This window comes from Cucurbita maxima, unplaced genomic scaffold (assembly GCF_002738345.1).
Source record: "Cucurbita maxima cultivar Rimu unplaced genomic scaffold, Cmax_1.0 Cma_Scf00025, whole genome shotgun sequence".
In the NCBI taxonomy this organism is placed as follows: Eukaryota; Viridiplantae; Streptophyta; class Magnoliopsida; order Cucurbitales; family Cucurbitaceae; genus Cucurbita; species Cucurbita maxima.
In genome coordinates, this window is record NW_019272041.1 from 2,535,945 (window position 1) to 2,555,054 (window position 19,110).

The 19,110-nt window shown below is 34.3% G+C and overlaps 2 protein-coding genes across 3 annotated transcripts in view; one reads left to right on the forward strand and one right to left on the reverse strand.

Annotated features, from left to right (window-relative positions):
* The first annotated feature begins 3,962 nt into the window (after positions 1-3,962).
* LOC111498789 (D-lactate dehydrogenase [cytochrome], mitochondrial) lies at positions 3,963-15,478 on the forward strand. 2 transcript variants are annotated; one of them, XM_023150162.1, is made up of 19 exons: positions 3,963-4,062; positions 4,093-4,391; positions 5,203-5,305; positions 5,402-5,502; positions 5,850-5,898; positions 6,248-6,340; positions 6,638-6,752; positions 8,189-8,249; positions 8,951-8,987; positions 9,059-9,120; positions 10,900-10,996; positions 11,615-11,689; positions 11,784-11,892; positions 12,047-12,156; positions 12,575-12,637; positions 12,991-13,070; positions 13,465-13,595; positions 14,680-14,723; positions 15,160-15,473. In XM_023150162.1, the coding sequence occupies exons 2-19, from the start codon at positions 4,129-4,131 to the stop codon at positions 15,277-15,279; spliced, it is 1,713 nt and encodes a 570-aa protein (XP_023005930.1). In that variant the 5' UTR covers positions 3,963-4,062; positions 4,093-4,128; the 3' UTR covers positions 15,280-15,473. The 2 variants fall into 2 exon arrangements, with proteins under 2 accessions (XP_023005930.1, XP_023005929.1); XM_023150161.1 differs by lacking the exon at positions 8,951-8,987 and having other exon boundaries at positions 8,189-8,275; positions 9,021-9,120; positions 15,160-15,478.
* Positions 15,479-16,241: 763 nt separating this feature from the next.
* The window catches only part of LOC111498790 (suppressor of mec-8 and unc-52 protein homolog 2-like), a 5,778-nt gene continuing 2,909 nt past the window's right edge, over positions 16,242-19,110 (reverse strand). Inside the window, exons 7-11 of the mRNA XM_023150163.1 lie at positions 18,876-18,944; positions 18,647-18,770; positions 17,750-18,105; positions 16,926-17,309; positions 16,242-16,753 (exon numbers count right to left, since the gene is read on the reverse strand). Coding sequence (XP_023005931.1) covers positions 16,490-16,753; positions 16,926-17,309; positions 17,750-18,105; positions 18,647-18,770; positions 18,876-18,944 — 1,197 coding nt within the window. The 3' untranslated portion in view covers positions 16,242-16,489. The remainder of the gene's footprint in view (positions 16,754-16,925; positions 17,310-17,749; positions 18,106-18,646; positions 18,771-18,875; positions 18,945-19,110) is intronic.

The following is a 19,110-nucleotide window of genomic DNA, read 5'->3' on the forward strand; positions in this document are numbered from 1 at the left end:
GGAGCAGCGGATGCTCAGCCCGGTTCGACAAAAATGACAGCTTTTTTGCCTTAAAAAAAACAATATTCATAAAGTTATGAGAATTCTTTTTTGGAGGTTGAGAACAAACTTTTGTCTTTTAGTTCGAGTGAAATGCACTTGCTAATTGCTATTATTATTTTTTATTATTTTTTTTTTTTTTGAAGTACACTTGGTATTATTTATTGGATTTTAGTGGATTTGCTTTGTTTGGAATATTGTTGTGGGTAGCATTTGAGTTTTTTTCTTTTTTTTTTTCTTTTTTTTTTTTGCCTAAATTAATAAATAAATCATCCATTAAGAATTAAAAATAAAAATAAAAAGTTTTTACACCGTTAGTACATTTAAAATTGAAGTGGGAGAGGACGGATGGGAGGTAGATAAACCGATTGCATCTATATATTAATGGTAATAACTTTTTTAAACTTGTTTTTTTATATGAATTAAGGTGTTCATGTTATTTTTAGTAAATTCATATATGGTACTATTTACTTTGGTTCATGTATCGCCATCAGCTTTACGGTTTTAGAATATGTTTGCTAATGAGATGTTTCCACACCCTTTGACCCGTTACGTGTCGTCGTCAATCTCACGATTTTAAAAACGCATTTTCTAGAAAGAGGTTTCAACACTCTTATAAGAAATGTTTCGTTCTCATATTCAACCGGTATAGGATCTACAAAGATGATGTCATTTTTAACTTTTTAAAAAGATTGAAAAGTGTTAATTAATTAAACAGTATATTTAAAACAAAGTTTAAGAGTATTTTTATTAATTTAACGTCTTTTATGTGAAATTCGAATATACTCAAGCTACAATGTATTAAATTTTATATTAATTAATAGTTTATAGTTCATGTATTATATAGCAATGATGTTTAACTAAATTGAAGCTTTTGTAAAATAATATTAAATTAAAAAGTACACTCAATTATTTGGGATTAAAATATATATTTTTATTTTAAATTTATAAATTATTTGAACGTGATTTGTCAACAATCCACCATTAAGATTAACGAACTAAAATATTTCGCTCTAAAAAAATAGTATTAAAATTAAGTTCATTTTCGTTAATGTTTGGTTGGTCGAGTTTTATTAAATGAGCAAAATATATAAATTATATAAATAATTAAAATATAAGTGGTCGTTAAATACAAAAATAATTTGTTTTTAAATATATATAATTTTGTATTTTACCGCTAAAAAACAAGTACATGTTAATTACACGTAATTATTAAAAAAAATAAGATTTAATTTATATAGTTTCTTACGTTTTAAATAAATGTATTACGCTTAAATTAACATTTTCAACTAAATAAAATGGTGAGAAAAACAATGAGTATGATTTAGTTGCTAATAAAGATGGTTATTGTCTAACTTTTATTTGAAGGTGTGGAAACCTTTCTATAACAGATGCGTTTTAAAACTTTGAGAGAAACTCCGAAAGGGAAAGCCCAAAGAGGACAATATTTGTTTGTGGTGGGCTTGAGTCGTTACAAATGGTATCAGAGCAGACATTGGACAATGCGTCAACTTTTTCGCTGTTCCCCGAAAGTGGGATAGACACGAGGCATGTGCCAGTAAGAACTATAGCCCCAAAAAGAGGTGGATTTGGGGGGTCTCACATCGATTGAACGAGTGCAGGCGAGGATGCTGGACCCAAAGGGGGTGGATTGTGATGTCCCACATTGGTTGTGAAGAGAACAAAACACCCTTTATAAGAGTGTGAAGATCTTCCCTTAACATACACATTTTAAAGCCTTGAGGGAAGCCTGAAAGAAAAAGTTCAAAGAACAATACCTACTAGTTGTGGATTAGAGTTGATTTAATATAAATTATTTTTGTTGTAATAAAGAGTTAAAATTAATTTTTGAGGAAATGAAAAAAAAAAAAGAAAAACGATTAAGATCATTGCATCAAAATTTTTGTGGACGAGGAGGATGGGACCCACGTGAACTGCAACGGCCATGATTTTGACACATAAGCGGGTCCCACACAACAAAAGCATTCCCCCACACCCAATGAATGGATGCTGATTGTAAATGCCAAATGCGGCGTATAACGCTTTGGACTTATTAACCACTTGTCGGCTGTCGTTTTGTAGTAAACAAATCTGTTGTCCCTTGTCGTTTTATCTCATTAATATGATATCATATCATTCCTAAACTAGGTAATAGACATGCCCAATCAAATTATATTATTTAAATTAGGTTAAATAAATTATAATAAATTTTAAAATGTGAAATTATCAGCACTAAATTAAGTCAATCGCTCGGCATCCAAGGGATGTAAGATCTCAAAATATGACGACTAACACACGTCCGACTTTTATCAAATATCCGACTTAATAGTTTATTGTAATATTTTCCGTAAAAGTCTAAATTTACTGTTAACATGTATTGTTCATTTTACTCGTTACGTATTGTCATTAGCTTCACGGTTTAAAAAAAAAAAAAATACTTAGTTCCCCTCTTCAACCAAAGGTCCCATTGTTTTCATTGGCACATCGTTAGATGTCCGACTCATATACCTTTTGTAATAGTCTAAGTTCACCGCTAATAGATATTGTTTGATTCGATTCATTACGTACGAAGATCTCACATTTTCTTATATCCACAGTGTTTTTAACCATCACGACCTCACCTCAATCGACATCTTATAGGTCGTAATCATATTTCTACGAATGCACATACAAATATTATATCATAATGAATCACGTCTTATCCATTTATCGATATAATTTATAAAGTGGATTCGGGAAGGTATAATGGGAAGATGGTGACATTGTTATTCTATAGGCAGAATTCAATTGATTTAAACTTCACACGTGCCTGTCTTTATTTGTCCTTTTTTTATTCACTTTGCTATGCTTTTTTAAGTTATATATTTTTATGTTAATTGCCTTCCAATAAAGGGCTTTACTTTTTTATTCTAAAGGCTATATTATATATAATTATAAATGTTTTTATTTGCAAATAATAAAAATAGAAAATAAATAAAATTATTTTGAGATTATAATATAAACTTGTCATTATCTTTTAAGTATGTTCCATGTTTTAAAATTTTAAATTTAAAATCTAAAAACTACTAAAAATATATATAACAAAATTGCTTTGGGTATTTCAATTATTTAAATTAAAATATTAAAAAACATTTTAAAAAATAATTATACTAGGTTAAATTTAATTTGATTTTAAAAAGTTATGTAATTTTAAAAAGAATAAACAAAAAATGGAAAATAACCGGCGGAGAATGGTGGAGGCATCCGGTCCGATGCTTTCAGATGGGACCTTTCAAGTGGCAATAGAAATAAACCGGCTCTTCCTTTTAACGGGAGAAACTTCTACGGACACAGTCACGGTTCAACTCGTTTTTCCGTTATCCAATCATAATTCTCCACGTTAGCCACGTCATCCACCCTTAACCGTCTACGTGTCACATGTTCAATGGACCCTTCGTCGTCTCTTTCCAACTCATCGCTGTCACCCATAATATGAATCTTAAAACATTTCTACTCTCAAATAATAAACTATTTTATTCAATTAATTACCTAGTAATAAAATAAGTTAATTAAAATAATTAAAAATATCTGACTTGTTACGTATTGCTGTCATTATTTTAAAACGAAAATACAATTCAGTTTTTTGGAGGTCAGCGTTCTCATTAGCATACCGCCTGATGTTTGACTCTGATAGATACCATTTGTAAACGTCTAAATCCACTGTCAATAAATATTGTCTGCTTTGATCTATTACGTATAACTATCGTTGTCAGTTTATGATTTTAAAAATGTCTAGGGAGAGGTTTTCATACACTTAATGCTTCGTTCGACTCTTAAACTAACGTGATACAAGGATGATATTGTATTATCTACCATTTTATTTTAATATATGTTAAATAAAATTCCAACCTTATCTGATTATAACGAATCTTAAATTCAACTCCACCGGATTCATGCTTATTGCAAATCAGTTCAAAGGTTCGAACTGTGGCAGTGCAACAGCAGCTCGAGTTGAATTAATTTGATAAAATATTCTTCGATTCACGCGCCCGCGGAATTTCGCTGACGCTGAGTTTTGAGATTGTCTGAGAACCTTTGAAGCTCGGAACAATGGCGTTTTCTTCGTGGTTTTCTCGCTTTCGTTCCTCCTCCAGTTCTTTTTACCACTTCTTTTGCCGCGGTGCTTCGTTGCGGAATCTCGGTGCTCAAACACCCGCCATTTCCAAGGCTTCTACCTCTCAGAACGGTGGGCGCCGATTCTTGTTCTGGTCGAGCTCCGTGGTTCCTTTTGCTCTTGCTTCTGGTTCGCTTGCGTATCAATTTCAGTTCCAGTCCAATTCGTCGCTCTGTGACGATTCTGATATTCACGACCGGTGAGTGCTCTGCTCTGTAAGCTTTTTGTGACTTTATTCACCTTTTTTTTTTTCCTGATCGGTATGCACTTGAATGAAGACGTTGGCGGCGGAGCTGAGCTGAACTGCATTAGAATACGAATTTCTAGTTCTGTTTACGAATTTGTATTGTTGTTTGGAGTGGATTGTAGTGAAAGATCCATGTCTTGATCGCAGCATTAGTTCATTCGTATTATCAAACCTTGAGAAAATAAGTTTTAGTACCGAAACGTGTTTTCTCCTAATTTTTACTTGGAAAAGCAGAAAGCTGCTTTTCGAAACAGCAGTCAATCAGCCTTAGCGTTTGGCGACTTGTTCTGATTAAATGAACTTCCCGTAGTATTTTCCTTATTTTCTTATTGATTGTAGCATGAGAAGGAAATGATTTAGGTTGAGCTGCTTTTATATTTTTTAGTTTCTCTGAAAATATGTACATTTGTGATTTGAACATCTTTTATCTGTAATGTTTTGGATATTGTTATTCTATTTTTTAAATATTCGTTTGATGACTTGATCGTCAACATTTGTGCCATTAGTTCGATACAAATCCTCATCTACTTCCCAAATGATTGAAAACTTGAAAAGTAACTAGTCTTAGTCTAATTACTCGTGATATTTAAAAGACAGAAACTTATGGTTCGATCTCCTTCATATTCCTCTGGTGTCAAACCGATAGATGACAAATTTAACAATTATTTGTAATTGTTTTGCTTTTGAGAATTTTTTCATAGTTTGGGTTCTATAAGGATTTATAACGATATTGATATTGACTATGCTGCATTTATTGATTCAGAAATATCAGCGTCGGGGGCAAAGGTAGCACCAAGAATGTTGTCCAAGGCTCGCACAATGACATTTCTCAAGCGTTTATTAAAGAATTAGGACAAATTTGTAAAGTATGATTTTATATTTCTGATTTAATTGGATTATTTGAGCGTCTAAACATGCATTTTTCCATCTACTCAACTCGATTCATGGTTATTGGTTTCCAGGATAACATGACATTAGATTATGATGAGAGGTACTTCCATGGGAAACCACAAAATAGCTTTCACGCTGCTGTTAATATCCCCGACGTGGTTGTGTTTCCGAGGTTAAATGGAATTGTTTACTTCCTTTTCTTGTTATTAATGCCACATACTTTTTCATTTAAGTCTTGCACTACGAGTCATTTGGTCTTTCACATTCTTTTGAGTACGGTGCATTTTTTTTTCTGTTTCCCCAATTAATTCTAAAGCGTCTGTAATTTGTCGAGTTGACAAGTATATGTCATGGCCGTGATTCTTGACAAAGCACATTTCAGATCAGGTTATTTGATTTTTACCAAATTTTGTTTTATAGTTCTCAACTCTGATCTATGATCTTCTCTGTTCAATGGACTAGTGCCATTTTAGTGATCTATAATTTGTATGTTAATGCATCCTGATTTGTAAATTTCAGGTCTGAAGTGGAAGTTTCTGAAATAGTAAAATTATGTGACCAATATAAGGTCTGTGGTTCTCTTGTATACTTTCACAGTCTCTATCGTTAACATTTTCTGTTTGGCAGTTGTCAACTTACTAAACTCTCGCTTATGGTAGCTGGATTGACATATGCTTCTAGAAGAAAGTAGTATAGTTAAAGTAGAATAGGATGGACAACTTAAATGCTGCAATGGATATTATCATTTTCTTCTAATGTTTTGCAATCCACTATGGATTTTTGGAAGTTTTTGCTTCCTTTGTTGTAAATTTCATTCATCAATGAAATTCTTGTTTCTTCTCCAAATATATCTATATTATCCTTGCCACTTGGCCTTTTACGTTTGTCAAACTGATTTTCTTTATTATTTTGTACAGGTACCAATTGTGCCATATGGGGGAGCTACATCTATAGAAGGTCACACATTGGCACCTAATGGAGGCCTTTGCATTGATATGTCTTTAATGAATGTATGTTTTTGGCCATGCATTTTATTACTGCCATGCTTCATTTTATCATATCTTATTTTACTATATGGATGAACTGAGATGCTCTCGTACTTGTTATGAAACTGTGGTCTTTTTTTTTTTTTTTTTTAAATAAATAAAATCAATAGGAAACCATCCTTATAAATAATTCTTCTTTCGGTTGTTTGCATTATCAGCATAAATCACTGAAACATTCGAGTTAGTTAATGTATTTATGTTGTTCATATATTCTGCCTATGGTCGCTTCCTATGACAGTAGAATATGTCTTAAATTTGCAGAAAGTTAAAGCATTACATGTTGAAGATATGGATGTAATTGTAGAGCCTGGAATTGGATGGATGGAGCTTAATGAATACCTAGAGCCGTATGGTTTATTCTTTCCTCTTGATCCAGGTTACTAGTTACACATGCTTAATAATATTTATCATATCAGCCCACAATTTTTTAGCAATATTCTACAATTATGGGGAAAGGAGGGGGTTTGTTCTTCTCTTCCGCCAAATCTTTCCTCATTTGCTTCTATTCTTGTGATCATGTTTGAATTCAGATGAAGCAACCATGATAAGAGTATGAGATAGATGGAAAATGTAACAGTCCAAGCCCACCGCTAGCAGATATTGTCCTCTTCGAACTTCCCCTCAAAGTTTTTAAAATGCGTCTACTAGGGAGAGGTTTTCACACCCTTATGAGGAATGCTTTGTTCTCCTCTGCAGCCGATGCGGATCTCCAATCCACCCCCTTTGGGGGCCCAACGTCCTCGCTGGCACACTGCCCGATATCTGGATCTGATACCATTTGTAACAGCCCAAGCCCACCGCTAGCAGATATTGTCTGCTTTGGCCCGTAACATATCATCGTTAGCCTCACAGTTTTAAAATGCGTCTACTAGGGAGAGAGTCTAGCCCTACTCCGATCAGTGCCTCGCACCGTCTGGTGACTGGCTCTGATACCATTTGTAACAGCCCAAGCCTACCGCTAGCAGATATTGTCCACTTTAGGCTTTTCCTTCTGGGCTTTCCCTCAAGGTTTTAAAACGCGTCTACTAGAGAGAGGTTTCCACATCCTTATGAGGATTGCTTCGTTCTCTTCTCCAACCGATGTGGGATCTCACAGAAAACTATTTTCTATCCATTGTTGCTGTGTTAAGAGATTCAAAGAAGTAAGAATTAAAGAGAAGAACAACCACCTTCCCTTTCACCTCTCTAGACTAGATTGAGTTCAGTGGGTCATTGATACGTTTGAAAAGCTTATAAGTATGGTAACATCTGTTAACGGACCTTTCCCCAATTCCCTCACCTCTCTAGCAAAAGATGTGTCTTAAACCCTTTCCACCTGGATAAAGCTTTGCTTGAGTATGAAGATGCAAAACTTGTAAGATTCTTAAGTGTAAACAAAGGGTGGGGTCTTCTTGGTGAGCTTTATCTAAGGTCTTCAAGATGGTTCGAAGACTCCCAAGGAAGAATAACGTTGTTCCATCTTGTGGAGGCAGCTTCCAATTTGAAATCTACCTCTAAATTGATGGAGAAGAGAGGTTTTCGGAAGATTCGGGAATATATATGGTGGCTTTATTGAATGTTTCAGAATCCTTTAACTTGGGTAGGGGGATAGAAATGTTCTACTTGTTTACAAATTTCTTTACTCCAAATCTCGTTGCGAATCTTCTGAACTTCAGTATTTCCTTTTACTTGTCGTTTATTTCTGTATACTTTAGTAACCCAGATGTTTAATAATCTCTGGTCGTGATTGATGAAAATTTTAACATCATTTTTCTATTTTGGCCCTCTTCTATAATTGGATTCTCATGTTATTTGTACCTGTTTGAAAATCAGGCCCTGGGGCAACAATTGGGGGTATGTGTGCCACACGATGCTCTGGTTCACTGGCTGTGAGGTATTGTCTTACTTCCGTTTCTCAAGGTTGGATTGCATGCCTTCTCTGTTCATAAATGGAGATTTGCTTCATAATGTTAATATTTTCCACTTATATAAGGCGTTTGCATATCTAGGTGTTTTTTTTTGCTTCAGGTACTGTGCAATATCTTCAGTCTTCCATTTCCCCCTTCTTGTTTGACATATGAATTTTATTTGCATTTATTTTGCAATTATATTATTTTTAAACTTGTATTAGAGCATTTGGATATTTTATGGGATTAATGATTTAATTCATGATTTGAAAATGAGTGTTTGAAAAAACAAAAAAAATTGAAAAAATAAGTTACACTTCAAAACTTTTTAAATTTTGGAACGCATTTGGTTGTTAATTCATTTTCGAAGGTTGAGAATTTTTAGAATATCTACAGTTCTTTCTGTAACTTTAGATACTTTTATATTTATATTTTGAATGATCAAAAAATTATGTTTTACCAAAATTAAAAAGAATTCAATCCCTCAGAATCCTATTTAAAAAAGTTGTTTGCCCAATTTTCAACTTAATCTTGCTAAATGGGTATTCTTTGTGACCATTTTCTTTAAGAGCAAATAAATATTTATGGTTCACAACACCTTCGTATTTCCCTCCATTTTATTTAATAAAAACTTTTAACATTAAATTTTGTTGTTTCTACTGAAATTAATGATTCTTATATTAGGTAGGTATGGTACCATGCGGGACAATGTCATCAATCTTAAGGTTTGATATTTCTTGATTAGATTTTGTTTTTAGATAAAGAAGCCACCTTGCTGATGTTGGATATATTGCAGGCAGTACTTGCCAATGGTGATGTTGTCAAGACAGCATCTCGTGCTCGAAAGAGTGCTGCAGGGTTAGTTTTTCTTTTCTTTTCTGTTTATCATTATCTTTTCCCTACATTCTTGTTATTAATCCAATCATTGATTTCTTATTTTTGTGTTATTAACCCAAGCACCGATTTCTCATATATGCATACGCACATTTAAAACTTTAATCCGTATGTGAGCTTGTGCTTATTGTTGCATTTATTTTATTTTATTTTTTCCTGAGATTTTCTCACTTTTGGTGAAGTGACGAAGACTGCAATTAGAATAGAGGAAAATGTTAAGACATTTATGAGACTTCAAGTTTTCTCTAAACTGCTTCCTTGAAACTAGACATACTACAAGTAGTCCTATGTACTTGGGAGAACATCTGAAATTTTTTGTCTCTTCAAAAAAAAAAAAAAAGGAACGCAAAATAATAAAAAGATAGAAGAAGAAGGACAGTGTTGAAACTTTGGTATTAGTAGCCCACAGGGTTGTATAAAGCTGCCCTTTCTACGGATTTTCTCTCAACTCTCTTAAAGAATCCAAATTCCTCAATAACGAGGAAAAGGTAGAACTGACTAGTTGCACGTATTTACGTCACACAGAAGGGATGTACGAGGCTTCAGAACTTTAGCCTCAACCAGCCATAAGGACACATCAACTATGCCTTAAAGTAGAAATCTATACGACCATTTATATTTCTTACGTTTAGATTGAAAAAGAAGTAGTGTGTGATATCTTTGTACTTATAGATGAAAACGAAGTTGTGTGATGGAATAATACTAAGATTTGGGCGAACAAATGGCCGTTTTCTACAACCATAATTTTCAAGAGGACATTGCCCTGAACTTTCATTATTTAGTGCTCCACTAACAGCATGGGATAATTAATATCTCAAGTGTGGACCCTTGGGATTTTGATCTCACAATACTATCCTTGGGTTTAACGGAGTTAACGCACTCATTTCTTTGAGTGGTGCTCAATGCTTAATGCGAGTCTTTGGAGCTGGTGGGTCTTATTTCTACTATTGCTAATTTAAGGGTTGGGTTAGGGAGAAGGGATCTTTGGGTTTGGGAGCCTAATCCTTTAGAGGGTTTCTCTTTTCGCTCGTTCTTTATTATTCTTTATTCCCCTTGTTTCTTCAAGGGGCATCGGTTTTCCTCTCTCTGGAGGATGAAAATCCAAGAAAGCGAAATTCTTTGCTTGGAAAGTCTTATATGGGAGGGTGGATACTCAAGATCATATCGGGTGACATTCTTCCTTGGTGTTACATCTGCAGTGGCGCCCTTTGCAATCCGTAGGAGGAGGATTTGGATCATCTCTTGGGAAGCTGCTAGTTTGATAATTCCCTTTGGAGGTGGTGCTTTAGTTCTTTTTGGGTGGCCGTGGTACGTAATAGGATAGTTGCTCTTTGATCTGGAGATTGTGATAAATTCTCCTTTTTGAAATGAGGGGAGAGTCTTGTGGCATATCTGTTGTTTTTTTATTACGTGGGGACTGTGTCACGAGAGGAATAGTAGGACCTTTAAAGAGGTGGAGAGATTTTGGGAGGAGGTTTGGGAGGTGGTGGGATTTAAATACGTCCTTATGGGAATCCGTCAGTCGAATTCTTTGTAACTATCAACTTAGTTGTATTCTTTTGGATTAGAGTCTTTTTTTTTTTTGTAGCTGTGGACTCCTTTTGTGGGCTTGTCTTTTTTTTTTTTTTTATGCCTTTGTAGACTCTTTCATTTTTCTTGATGAAAAGCTTAGTTTCTTAATATATATCTATATATATTCTGTTTATAATCCAAGGTGTCAGCCTTACCTAGTTCGTATTGTAGGTATGATTTGACTCGTCTGATGATTGGAAGTGAAGGAACTCTTGGTGTAATAACTGAGGTCACTCTTAGACTTCAGAAGCTTCCAAAGTATTCTGTGGTAACTTGCTCTGACGCGTGTGTAAACACACACCCTCGTAGTCTCTCACCCTTTCTCTTACACGCCCACACACACCTTGAGGTCTTTTTTCCCAGTTCTAACTTCTGATTGTATTGTTAATATCATTCTATTTTTGAGGCAGATTCATATATTTTAAATTTGTTTGGTATGGGATGTATCTTAGATTTTTAATCATCATTTTCAAGAAATTCGTATTAATTGTTGAGCTTTATATTGAGAAAAGCTAAAGCATGTTCGAAGTGCATCAAGGTTGTGAACTGTTGAAACATTCAACGAATGAATTTTAAATGAAGCATCAATTCCATGTTGTGGAATGATAACCTTTGATCTGTTAACATCCTTCTTAGTCAGTTTTTCTTTTTGGAAGCTGAAATAGAATTTCATTATAAATCCACTTTTTGATTTGAAAATGAAAGGAAACGAACTTCTTAGGCATTGGATGCAAAATTACATATTTGTAAATGCTAGATCCTATATCCTTTTCGACTCTAGTGGGGTTTGCCTTCTGCTCATTACAAAATATTCTAATGAATTCTTAAGATAAGATGTAAATAATTTCTTATTGGAGATGAAAATTCATTATTAAGCTTGTTCCAGGTTGCAATGTGTAATTTCCCTTCCATTAAAGATGCAGCAGATGTTGCAATTGCAACAATGTTGTCTGGTATACAGGTAGCGCTTTAGCATCGAATGTTTTTGCTTTCCTTTTCCCTCCTTTGTTTAACTCACTCTTATTGAATTCTTTGTATCCTCCATGCCTGTTTAGGTGTCAAGAATGGAGTTGCTTGACGAGGTTCAAATCAGGGCTATCAATAATGCTAACGGGAAGAATTTGCCTGAAGCTCCCACACTAATGTTTGAATTCATAGGGACAGGTGCATATGACATTTCCTGGAGTTCACATAATGCTTTCCTTTGTTTTTCCAATATTCATTATAGACAAGAAGGCCCTCGATTGCGGTTCATATCCCATCTAGTGCTTCCATATTTCTGCAGATTCATTATTATACTTTTTTCCCTGATATCCAGAGGCATATTCACGTGAGCAAACACAGATTGTTCAGAAGATAGTTTCTGAACACAATGGCTCAGATTTTGTCTTTGCTGAAGATCCAGAAGCCAAAAAAGAACTTTGGAAGGTACGGATTACAACCTACAGAGATCTCATTCTTGTTTAGGTTGTGCATGATTTTGGCCCAAAAACATTTCTAATTTTTTAGTTATTTTTCATATGGATCCTTGAAGTGGCTTCTCAAACTCTTGATTTCTGACCCTTCAATGACTCGAGGGTTTTCATTCCAATTGCATATGGTTTATTGTTTTACTCAAGCCGCCCACCATAAAATAAAATTTCAAAATTTCCCCTTTCTGCACCTTTTCACGATTATTGTGGAAGAATGAGTTCTGTACGGGCGATCAAATATTTAATATAAGTTTCTCGTACAGTTATTCGATCCACCCCCATGGTGATTTATGTGGGATTCCTGTAAGAAATTCGGTCCAATTACTTTTACTGCCGACCACTATTTGACTCTTATTATGGTCATTTCCATGCAGATAAGGAAAGAGGCGCTATGGGCATGCTTTGCGTTAGTACCCAATTTTGAAGCAATGATCACGGTCTGTAGATAGAATACAATTGCATTTACTCAACTTTCAAAAATCTTACGCTTTTTTAGTTGTATTTTGTGCTCTAAACCCTACAAGAACCTATATACTAGTTTTTATCCCAAAATCTCTCTTTTCGCTTATTAATAGTTTAGAATAGCTATACTTCCATGTATCTCAGATCCGAGGGATATGGAGTTAAATAAATATGCAACGAAATTCCTTAGACGAGGGGACCTCAATCATGGTGTTTATAATTGCTTCTTTCTGAGATATCGTCATTTCATTTCACACCTTTTGATGCCTCCTAGGATTTATTTTCTTTGTTTTTCTGCAACTATTTTACAATTTTTTATCTATTACAGGATGTATGTGTTCCGTTATCTCACCTTGCAGAATTGATATCAAGTTCTAAACAAGAGTTGGATGCATCATCACTAGTTTGGTATGTCTTCTCTTGGTTATGTCAACTGGCGTTTCTCCTTCATTGGGGACTACTGACTAGTATCTTACTGCGTGCAAGCACTATTTATTTTGTAATATTATTATATAATGACTTGTAAATAAATTTCATCAAGTTTCTAACAATTAAGATGGTCTTAAAAAAAACCTCAAAATGAGTTTAGTTTAGTAGTAAATGAAATGTATTTCTTACTTTAATATCAAACCTAGGTTTGTGCGTGTAGTACTTTTTAAAATTTTAGAACAAATCTTACACAATTTTTGGTGCATAATTAAAATTGAATCAAATACTTGACGACTTTTGCAAGTGGGAAAAATGATTTATGAAAATACTTTTCTACTCATTTGAATGGCTGAAAATATATTGCTCACTACAGCACGGTCATTGCCCATGCTGGCGACGGGAACTTCCACACGGTCATTCTGTTTGATCCAAACAAAGAAGAACAACGGAAAGAAGCTGAGCGACTCAATCATTTAATGGTTTATAAAGCATTGTCAATGGAAGGTACTGTCTTCTTCCCTTTTTTCATCTTCACTGAATGAATAAGTTTTGCTTGTGCTCCAATATTTCTAATTAACTTGCTTCTATTACTTGGTAGTTTCATTGTTGTTTTTATCTCTAAAAGGAAAAAGTTCTTGGTTACATCAACAAGAAAAAGAACATAGCTTAATTCTCATAAAGTATGTAATCTCGATCGAAGAGGTTAGAGTTTCAAATTTCTCACTCCACAAATTCTTGAACTAAAAAAGAAACTCTATATCTAACAGTAGTCAACATTTGTCACAGCCCAAGCCCACCGCTAAGAGATATTGTCCTCTTTGGATTTTTCCTTTCGGGCTTTCCCTCAAGGTTTTTAAAACGCGTTTGCTAGGAAGAGGTTTCCACACCCTTATAAAGAATGCTTCGTTTCCCTCTCCAATCGATGTGAGATCTCACAATCCACCCTCTTAAGGACCCAGCGTCCTCGCTGCCACTCGTTTCTCTCTCTAATCAATGTGTGATCTCACAATCCACCCCCTTCAGGGTCGCACATTGTTGATGTCCACCCCCCATTGGAGTTCAGTGTCCTTATTGATGCGTTTTAAAACCTTGAGGGGAAGCTCGAAAGAGAGCCCAAAGTGGACAATATCTGCAAGTCGTGGGCTTGGGCTGTTACAACATTAAACCTAGTGAAGATCCAAATCTCCCTTAAAAACTCTTGGGCTGTTACAACATCCACTGTTGTGTGGTGGTTATCTAGGGATGCAAGCCGAAACCATAAAACAACACCTACCAAACCGACCCCGTTTGAACATGTTGGTCAATTCAATTTTATAACTTCACAAAAAAAAATAGTTGATTGGGATTTTTCTCATTTTCCATCAGTTTTGATTCTAAGCCCTCATTGATTTTATTAAAAGTTGGTTTCTATTTGCATATGTAGATTGGTTTTGTGTCAATTTTGGCTAAAAATCTAATCAAACCAAACCACATATGTTATCAGATTTTCCTTCTAGTTATCTCAATAGCTTGCTAAAAAAAAATTCCAAAATTTGAAACAAATTTCAGATCATGTCTAAAGATGGGTTCTTTGGCTATTAATGAGCAGGAACATGCACCGGTGAACATGGGGTTGGAACGGGGAAAATGAAGGTATTTCTTTAACTCGTAAAAGCCTTTAGTTGCAAATTATTTCGATTTAACTTGACATGAAAGCATCAGCATACATGAGAGGTCAAAATAGCAATACCTACATAAATGAATGTATAGTTTCACCAAACAAACAATTTTTTGGTATTAAGAGATTTGGGATATAGATTACCAATTGAGTTTCTATCCGATATTCATTTTGGTTTACTTAATTTCTTTAAATCTTAGTTAGCTAAACTTCTAAAACATAATTAGCCGATTTCAAATTTTGAAGCTTAAAATATTTTGTAAGATTGAGTTTCAAATTTCTAGAAAGTTAAATAACCTTTTAACTAATTGAACTATGTTCATGTTGACATAAAGAGACACATGTGCATAGATAGAGTTACGAAACTAATAACTAATAAAGAATGAGTTTTCGTTTCTTCTGAATATATAGTACCTGGAAAAAGAACTTGGAGTGGAGGCATTGAGGACGATGAAACGAATAAAGGCAGCGTTGGATCCAAACAATATTATGAATCCAGGAAAGCTCATCCCTCCCCATATTTGTTTCTGAACAGTTCCATTCTGTTTTTATTAAGCCAACTCTTTAAGCTTTTAGATAAATACTTAAAATTGGTCGATCTGTTGTTATTTTTCTCTGTCAAATGATTTTCCATACATTTTTCTTCCTTTTGTCCCTATATAGTTATGTTTTTAACGTTATAGTGCGAGACAGAGAATTTTATGTATAATTTTGATTGAGAAGATCTGTGTACAACTAAATTATGATTGATTTTAGTTTATATTCTAATTAATATTAATTAGATTTTAATTTCATCATTTTTAAATTTCATGCTCGCGTCTACTAATTAATATGACCTTTTCTCGTCGAGGATTAATCAATTTTGTTTATTTGTTTTTGTGAAATATAAAATAAATAAATGATGACTTTAAGAATAATATGAGCCTAGCTTAATGCTAAAAAATGGTTATTTCTTCTTGTGAAGCTAGAAGTCTAATTATTTGAAGTGGCTTTTTTTTTGGATTCAAATCTATAGATTAGAGGTGAATGAGTTTTTAGAGAATATAAATAAGGTAACTGTTTTACCCATTTTTTTCAACCTATAAAATACGTAATATGATAATTTTGAATATTTTGATTTAAAAAAGAAAGTTATTTTCACACTAACTTTGGGGGAAGTTTTATTATTATTGTTTAATTTAAATTATGAGGAAAAAAATGAATAACAACTAAATTACCGAACACAATTTTGTTTATTTCCTTTGATTTGATAAAAAGGAAAGAGTAAGAGACTATAAATATTTAATAAATAAAATTTTGTTTATATTTGACTATAAATTAGAGAGAACAAGCGAATAGTAAGTGATGAGATGTTGATAAACGGTTTTTTGTTCATATTTTTTTAGAAATAATATCAAAACAATCTTTGAAAGTTCAAGAGAGTATCTTTTTAACATTTTTTTTAGTTGAAAGATGTTCGTAAGATGAGAGTTTACTTCTCCGTTGAATTGAAATTAAAAAACTAATAGTATTACTACCTCCATTGAAAATAAGCAAGGGGTGACGACCTTTCTTGGATTCTAAATGCTATTTAATACATAAACTCTAAACTAATATGACAGAATTCCCCCATTGAATACAGAAAACTATAAATGAGAACACATTTTTATGCAAATCTTACGTTTTTATGAAGTGATGGAAAGTTAAAAAGAAAAAAAGAAAAAAAAAAGAATACAAACCTTTCCATCTATTGCCAATCAGCTCAAACTCTGATCTTCTTTCCAGGTTGTATATCATCATCATCTTCATTCATTTCCTTCTCCATTTTCTTTTTAGCCAGTATCTTGTTGATCTTGTGAAGTTCATTGTTGATCTTCTGGTCCTTGTTTTGTTTTCGCGTCTTTCGACCGTCTTGCATCTTCACACCAAACTGGAACGCTGCCTTTGGCATGGCTTCCTTCTGCTCGTTGTACTTCGCCCACTCCTCCTCTGTCTCGAAGTCCCATCGATGAAGTCGGCCCTTTGCCTACAACAATGAACTTCAAAATCAATACTCAAATCCCAGTTCGTTAAACCGATTTGGACTTGTATCAAAGACAGAAATCAGAAAGGACTTCGTATATGAGAACATCATCAAATTCAAACTTCAAAGAACCATGTATTTTCAAAGAAAGATCTCGAAGGTGATAAGATAATACCCGGCCTCCCATGTCCATTTTTGATAAGTCATCTTCGTCGTCACTGTCCACAATTTCACGGTTATATTCTTGATATCCAGGGTAACATTCAGAATAACTCTCCGATATAAAGTTTGGATCCTTCTCTCGTGCATCTCTCTCTCTCAGTTGTTGTAGTCGCTGATCGTCTCTCTTGAACACGGAGCCTAAGCCCCTATCTTTCTCTTCTTGAGTCATGAGACGGGGATCCGGTGCAATGTTTGCTCCTGTTTGCATATCATACGCTTGCATGTTGAGCTGAAGGTACTGTTCAGAATAAGCCAGTTGATCAGAATACTGGTAGTCCTGCCACTCTCCTTGGTAGCCAACAGGAAACGCCTGAGGTTGCATCACCCCATATCCATTCTGCAACATCAATGAACTTGAGATAAGAAACAGAGATGGTTAAAAGAAAAAAAAAACGTTAGAATAACAAATTAGGTTCCTACGGTTCGAAAAAAGTTAGAATCTAATCAAAAGTTAAAATTTTGTTTCTATGGTTTGATTAGATCTTATAAATAGTCTCTACCACTAGAAGCCCCTAAGAGATTGTGTACGCAGCATGACTTCCATCAGTAAGAACTATTTATGAGGTTTTATCACATCTTAGAGATGAAATCCTAATTTTTAACACCGTAGAAACTAAATTCTAATTTATGACCAAATTTGTAAGTTTTTTAATAAAAATAATAATAAAGGTACAAGCAGCATGCTAATGACTCTGGATTGTAAATACAAATTTCTGCCTGCAATTTGAAAAACAATAGCATATCTTCAGGTTGCACAAGCAAAAACGATCAACTTACTGCTTCTTGCCATTCCTGAGGTGGTCCAGAGGGTGGGACGGGGCCATACACTGGTTCTGAGAAATAACTAGGTTTCTCCTTATTTCGAGGAGATTCTTCCATGTCTTCTGAAAGAGGACTCTGGCTCAGGTCCTTACCAGGGACAGCATAATCAACGCCATCACCTACAAAAATATCATCCTCTTCTACTCTTGCAACAACTGGCCCTTGCTTCTCCTTTAAAACTATTTGATTTTTCTTGAGAGGGGGTGGAGGGGGCAATATCTCTCTTTCAGTTTGCTTCTTTGGCACGCCAGAATCAAGTGTTGATGGCTTGTTGTTTCCAACATATTCATTAACAATAGCTGAAATCTTAGCTGCAAAGAAAATAAAAAAGGAATGGTGAATTAAAAAAGAAAATAAAAAATGAGAGATTAAAAGGATCCCAATTGCTTGATGAAAACTTAAACAATCATATCAAACAAATGTTCAATGAATGAAGAGAATATTGAGGTGGAGTTCTTAAAGTAAAAAGGGCAAATTGATCCGTTCATAAATTCTCAGACATTACATTGCAATTTAGGCATTCAAAGAAGAAAGACATGTCCCTAATAATTAAATGCTTGCACTTGTATAAAAGTTTAACCACCACGTGCCAATACATGCAGTAGAACTGGGACACAATACTCCTCAAGTACGACAATCGAATCTTTTCTTCTTCACGCATAATACCGTTAATAACAAACCTACTCTGGCATGAGAGAAACTGTACTACAATAATTATGCTTTCTATAATATTTATAGAAAGAAGAGGAGTGACACATTGAAGTGGCAGCTTTCTTCCCTATCCTTTCATGTTACTCTTGCGGCCTTTATTTTTAATTAATGGAAAAAAAAAAAAAGGCAAGTACCAACTACCTTTAACATCTTTATCCTTCTTTTTCTTCTTCAAAACTTTTCCTGAGGATCCGAGACGAAGATATGACATGATTTTAGCAATTCGATCTAGTACAGAACCATCAACATTGACTGTAACCATTTCCTGCCGCAGGAGATCGATGATGAAAATCAGATAGGTTGTACAAGACTTCAGAGGAAATGATGAAAGGAAAGAAAGATTTCACCAAGAGATCAAGAAAAAATGAACCTCTGGAACTGGACAGTCAGCTTTACTTCTATGCAAGGTCGTTGGAATATCGTGAGAATATCCACCCTCCTGTGAATAAGATACGCATATAGTAAAATTCAGTAAGGATGTCACGAGCAAGGGAGACAATAAAGTTCACTGGATTAAATGAGTGAGTTATGCCACTTCCCCCAAATAAGGATCATTCTCTCTGAAGAGCAACCGCCACTTTTTTTTTTTTTTTTTTTAATATTTG

What these genes read in the sequence shown, in the direction of transcription:
- LOC111498789 (XM_023150161.1), top strand. Translation starts at nt 4,129, where the DNA reads ATGGCGTTTTCTTCGTGGTTTTCTCGCTTTCGTTCCTCCTCCAGTTCT. An exon ending in GCTCGAAAGAGTGCTGCAGG is followed by an intron (nt 9,121 to 10,899) that starts GTTAGTTTTTCT and finishes TTCGTATTGTAG; the next exon opens with GTATGATTTGACTCGTCTGA. An exon ending in TTGGAACGGGGAAAATGAAG is followed by an intron (nt 14,724 to 15,159) that starts GTATTTCTTTAA and finishes CTGAATATATAG; the next exon opens with TACCTGGAAAAAGAACTTGG.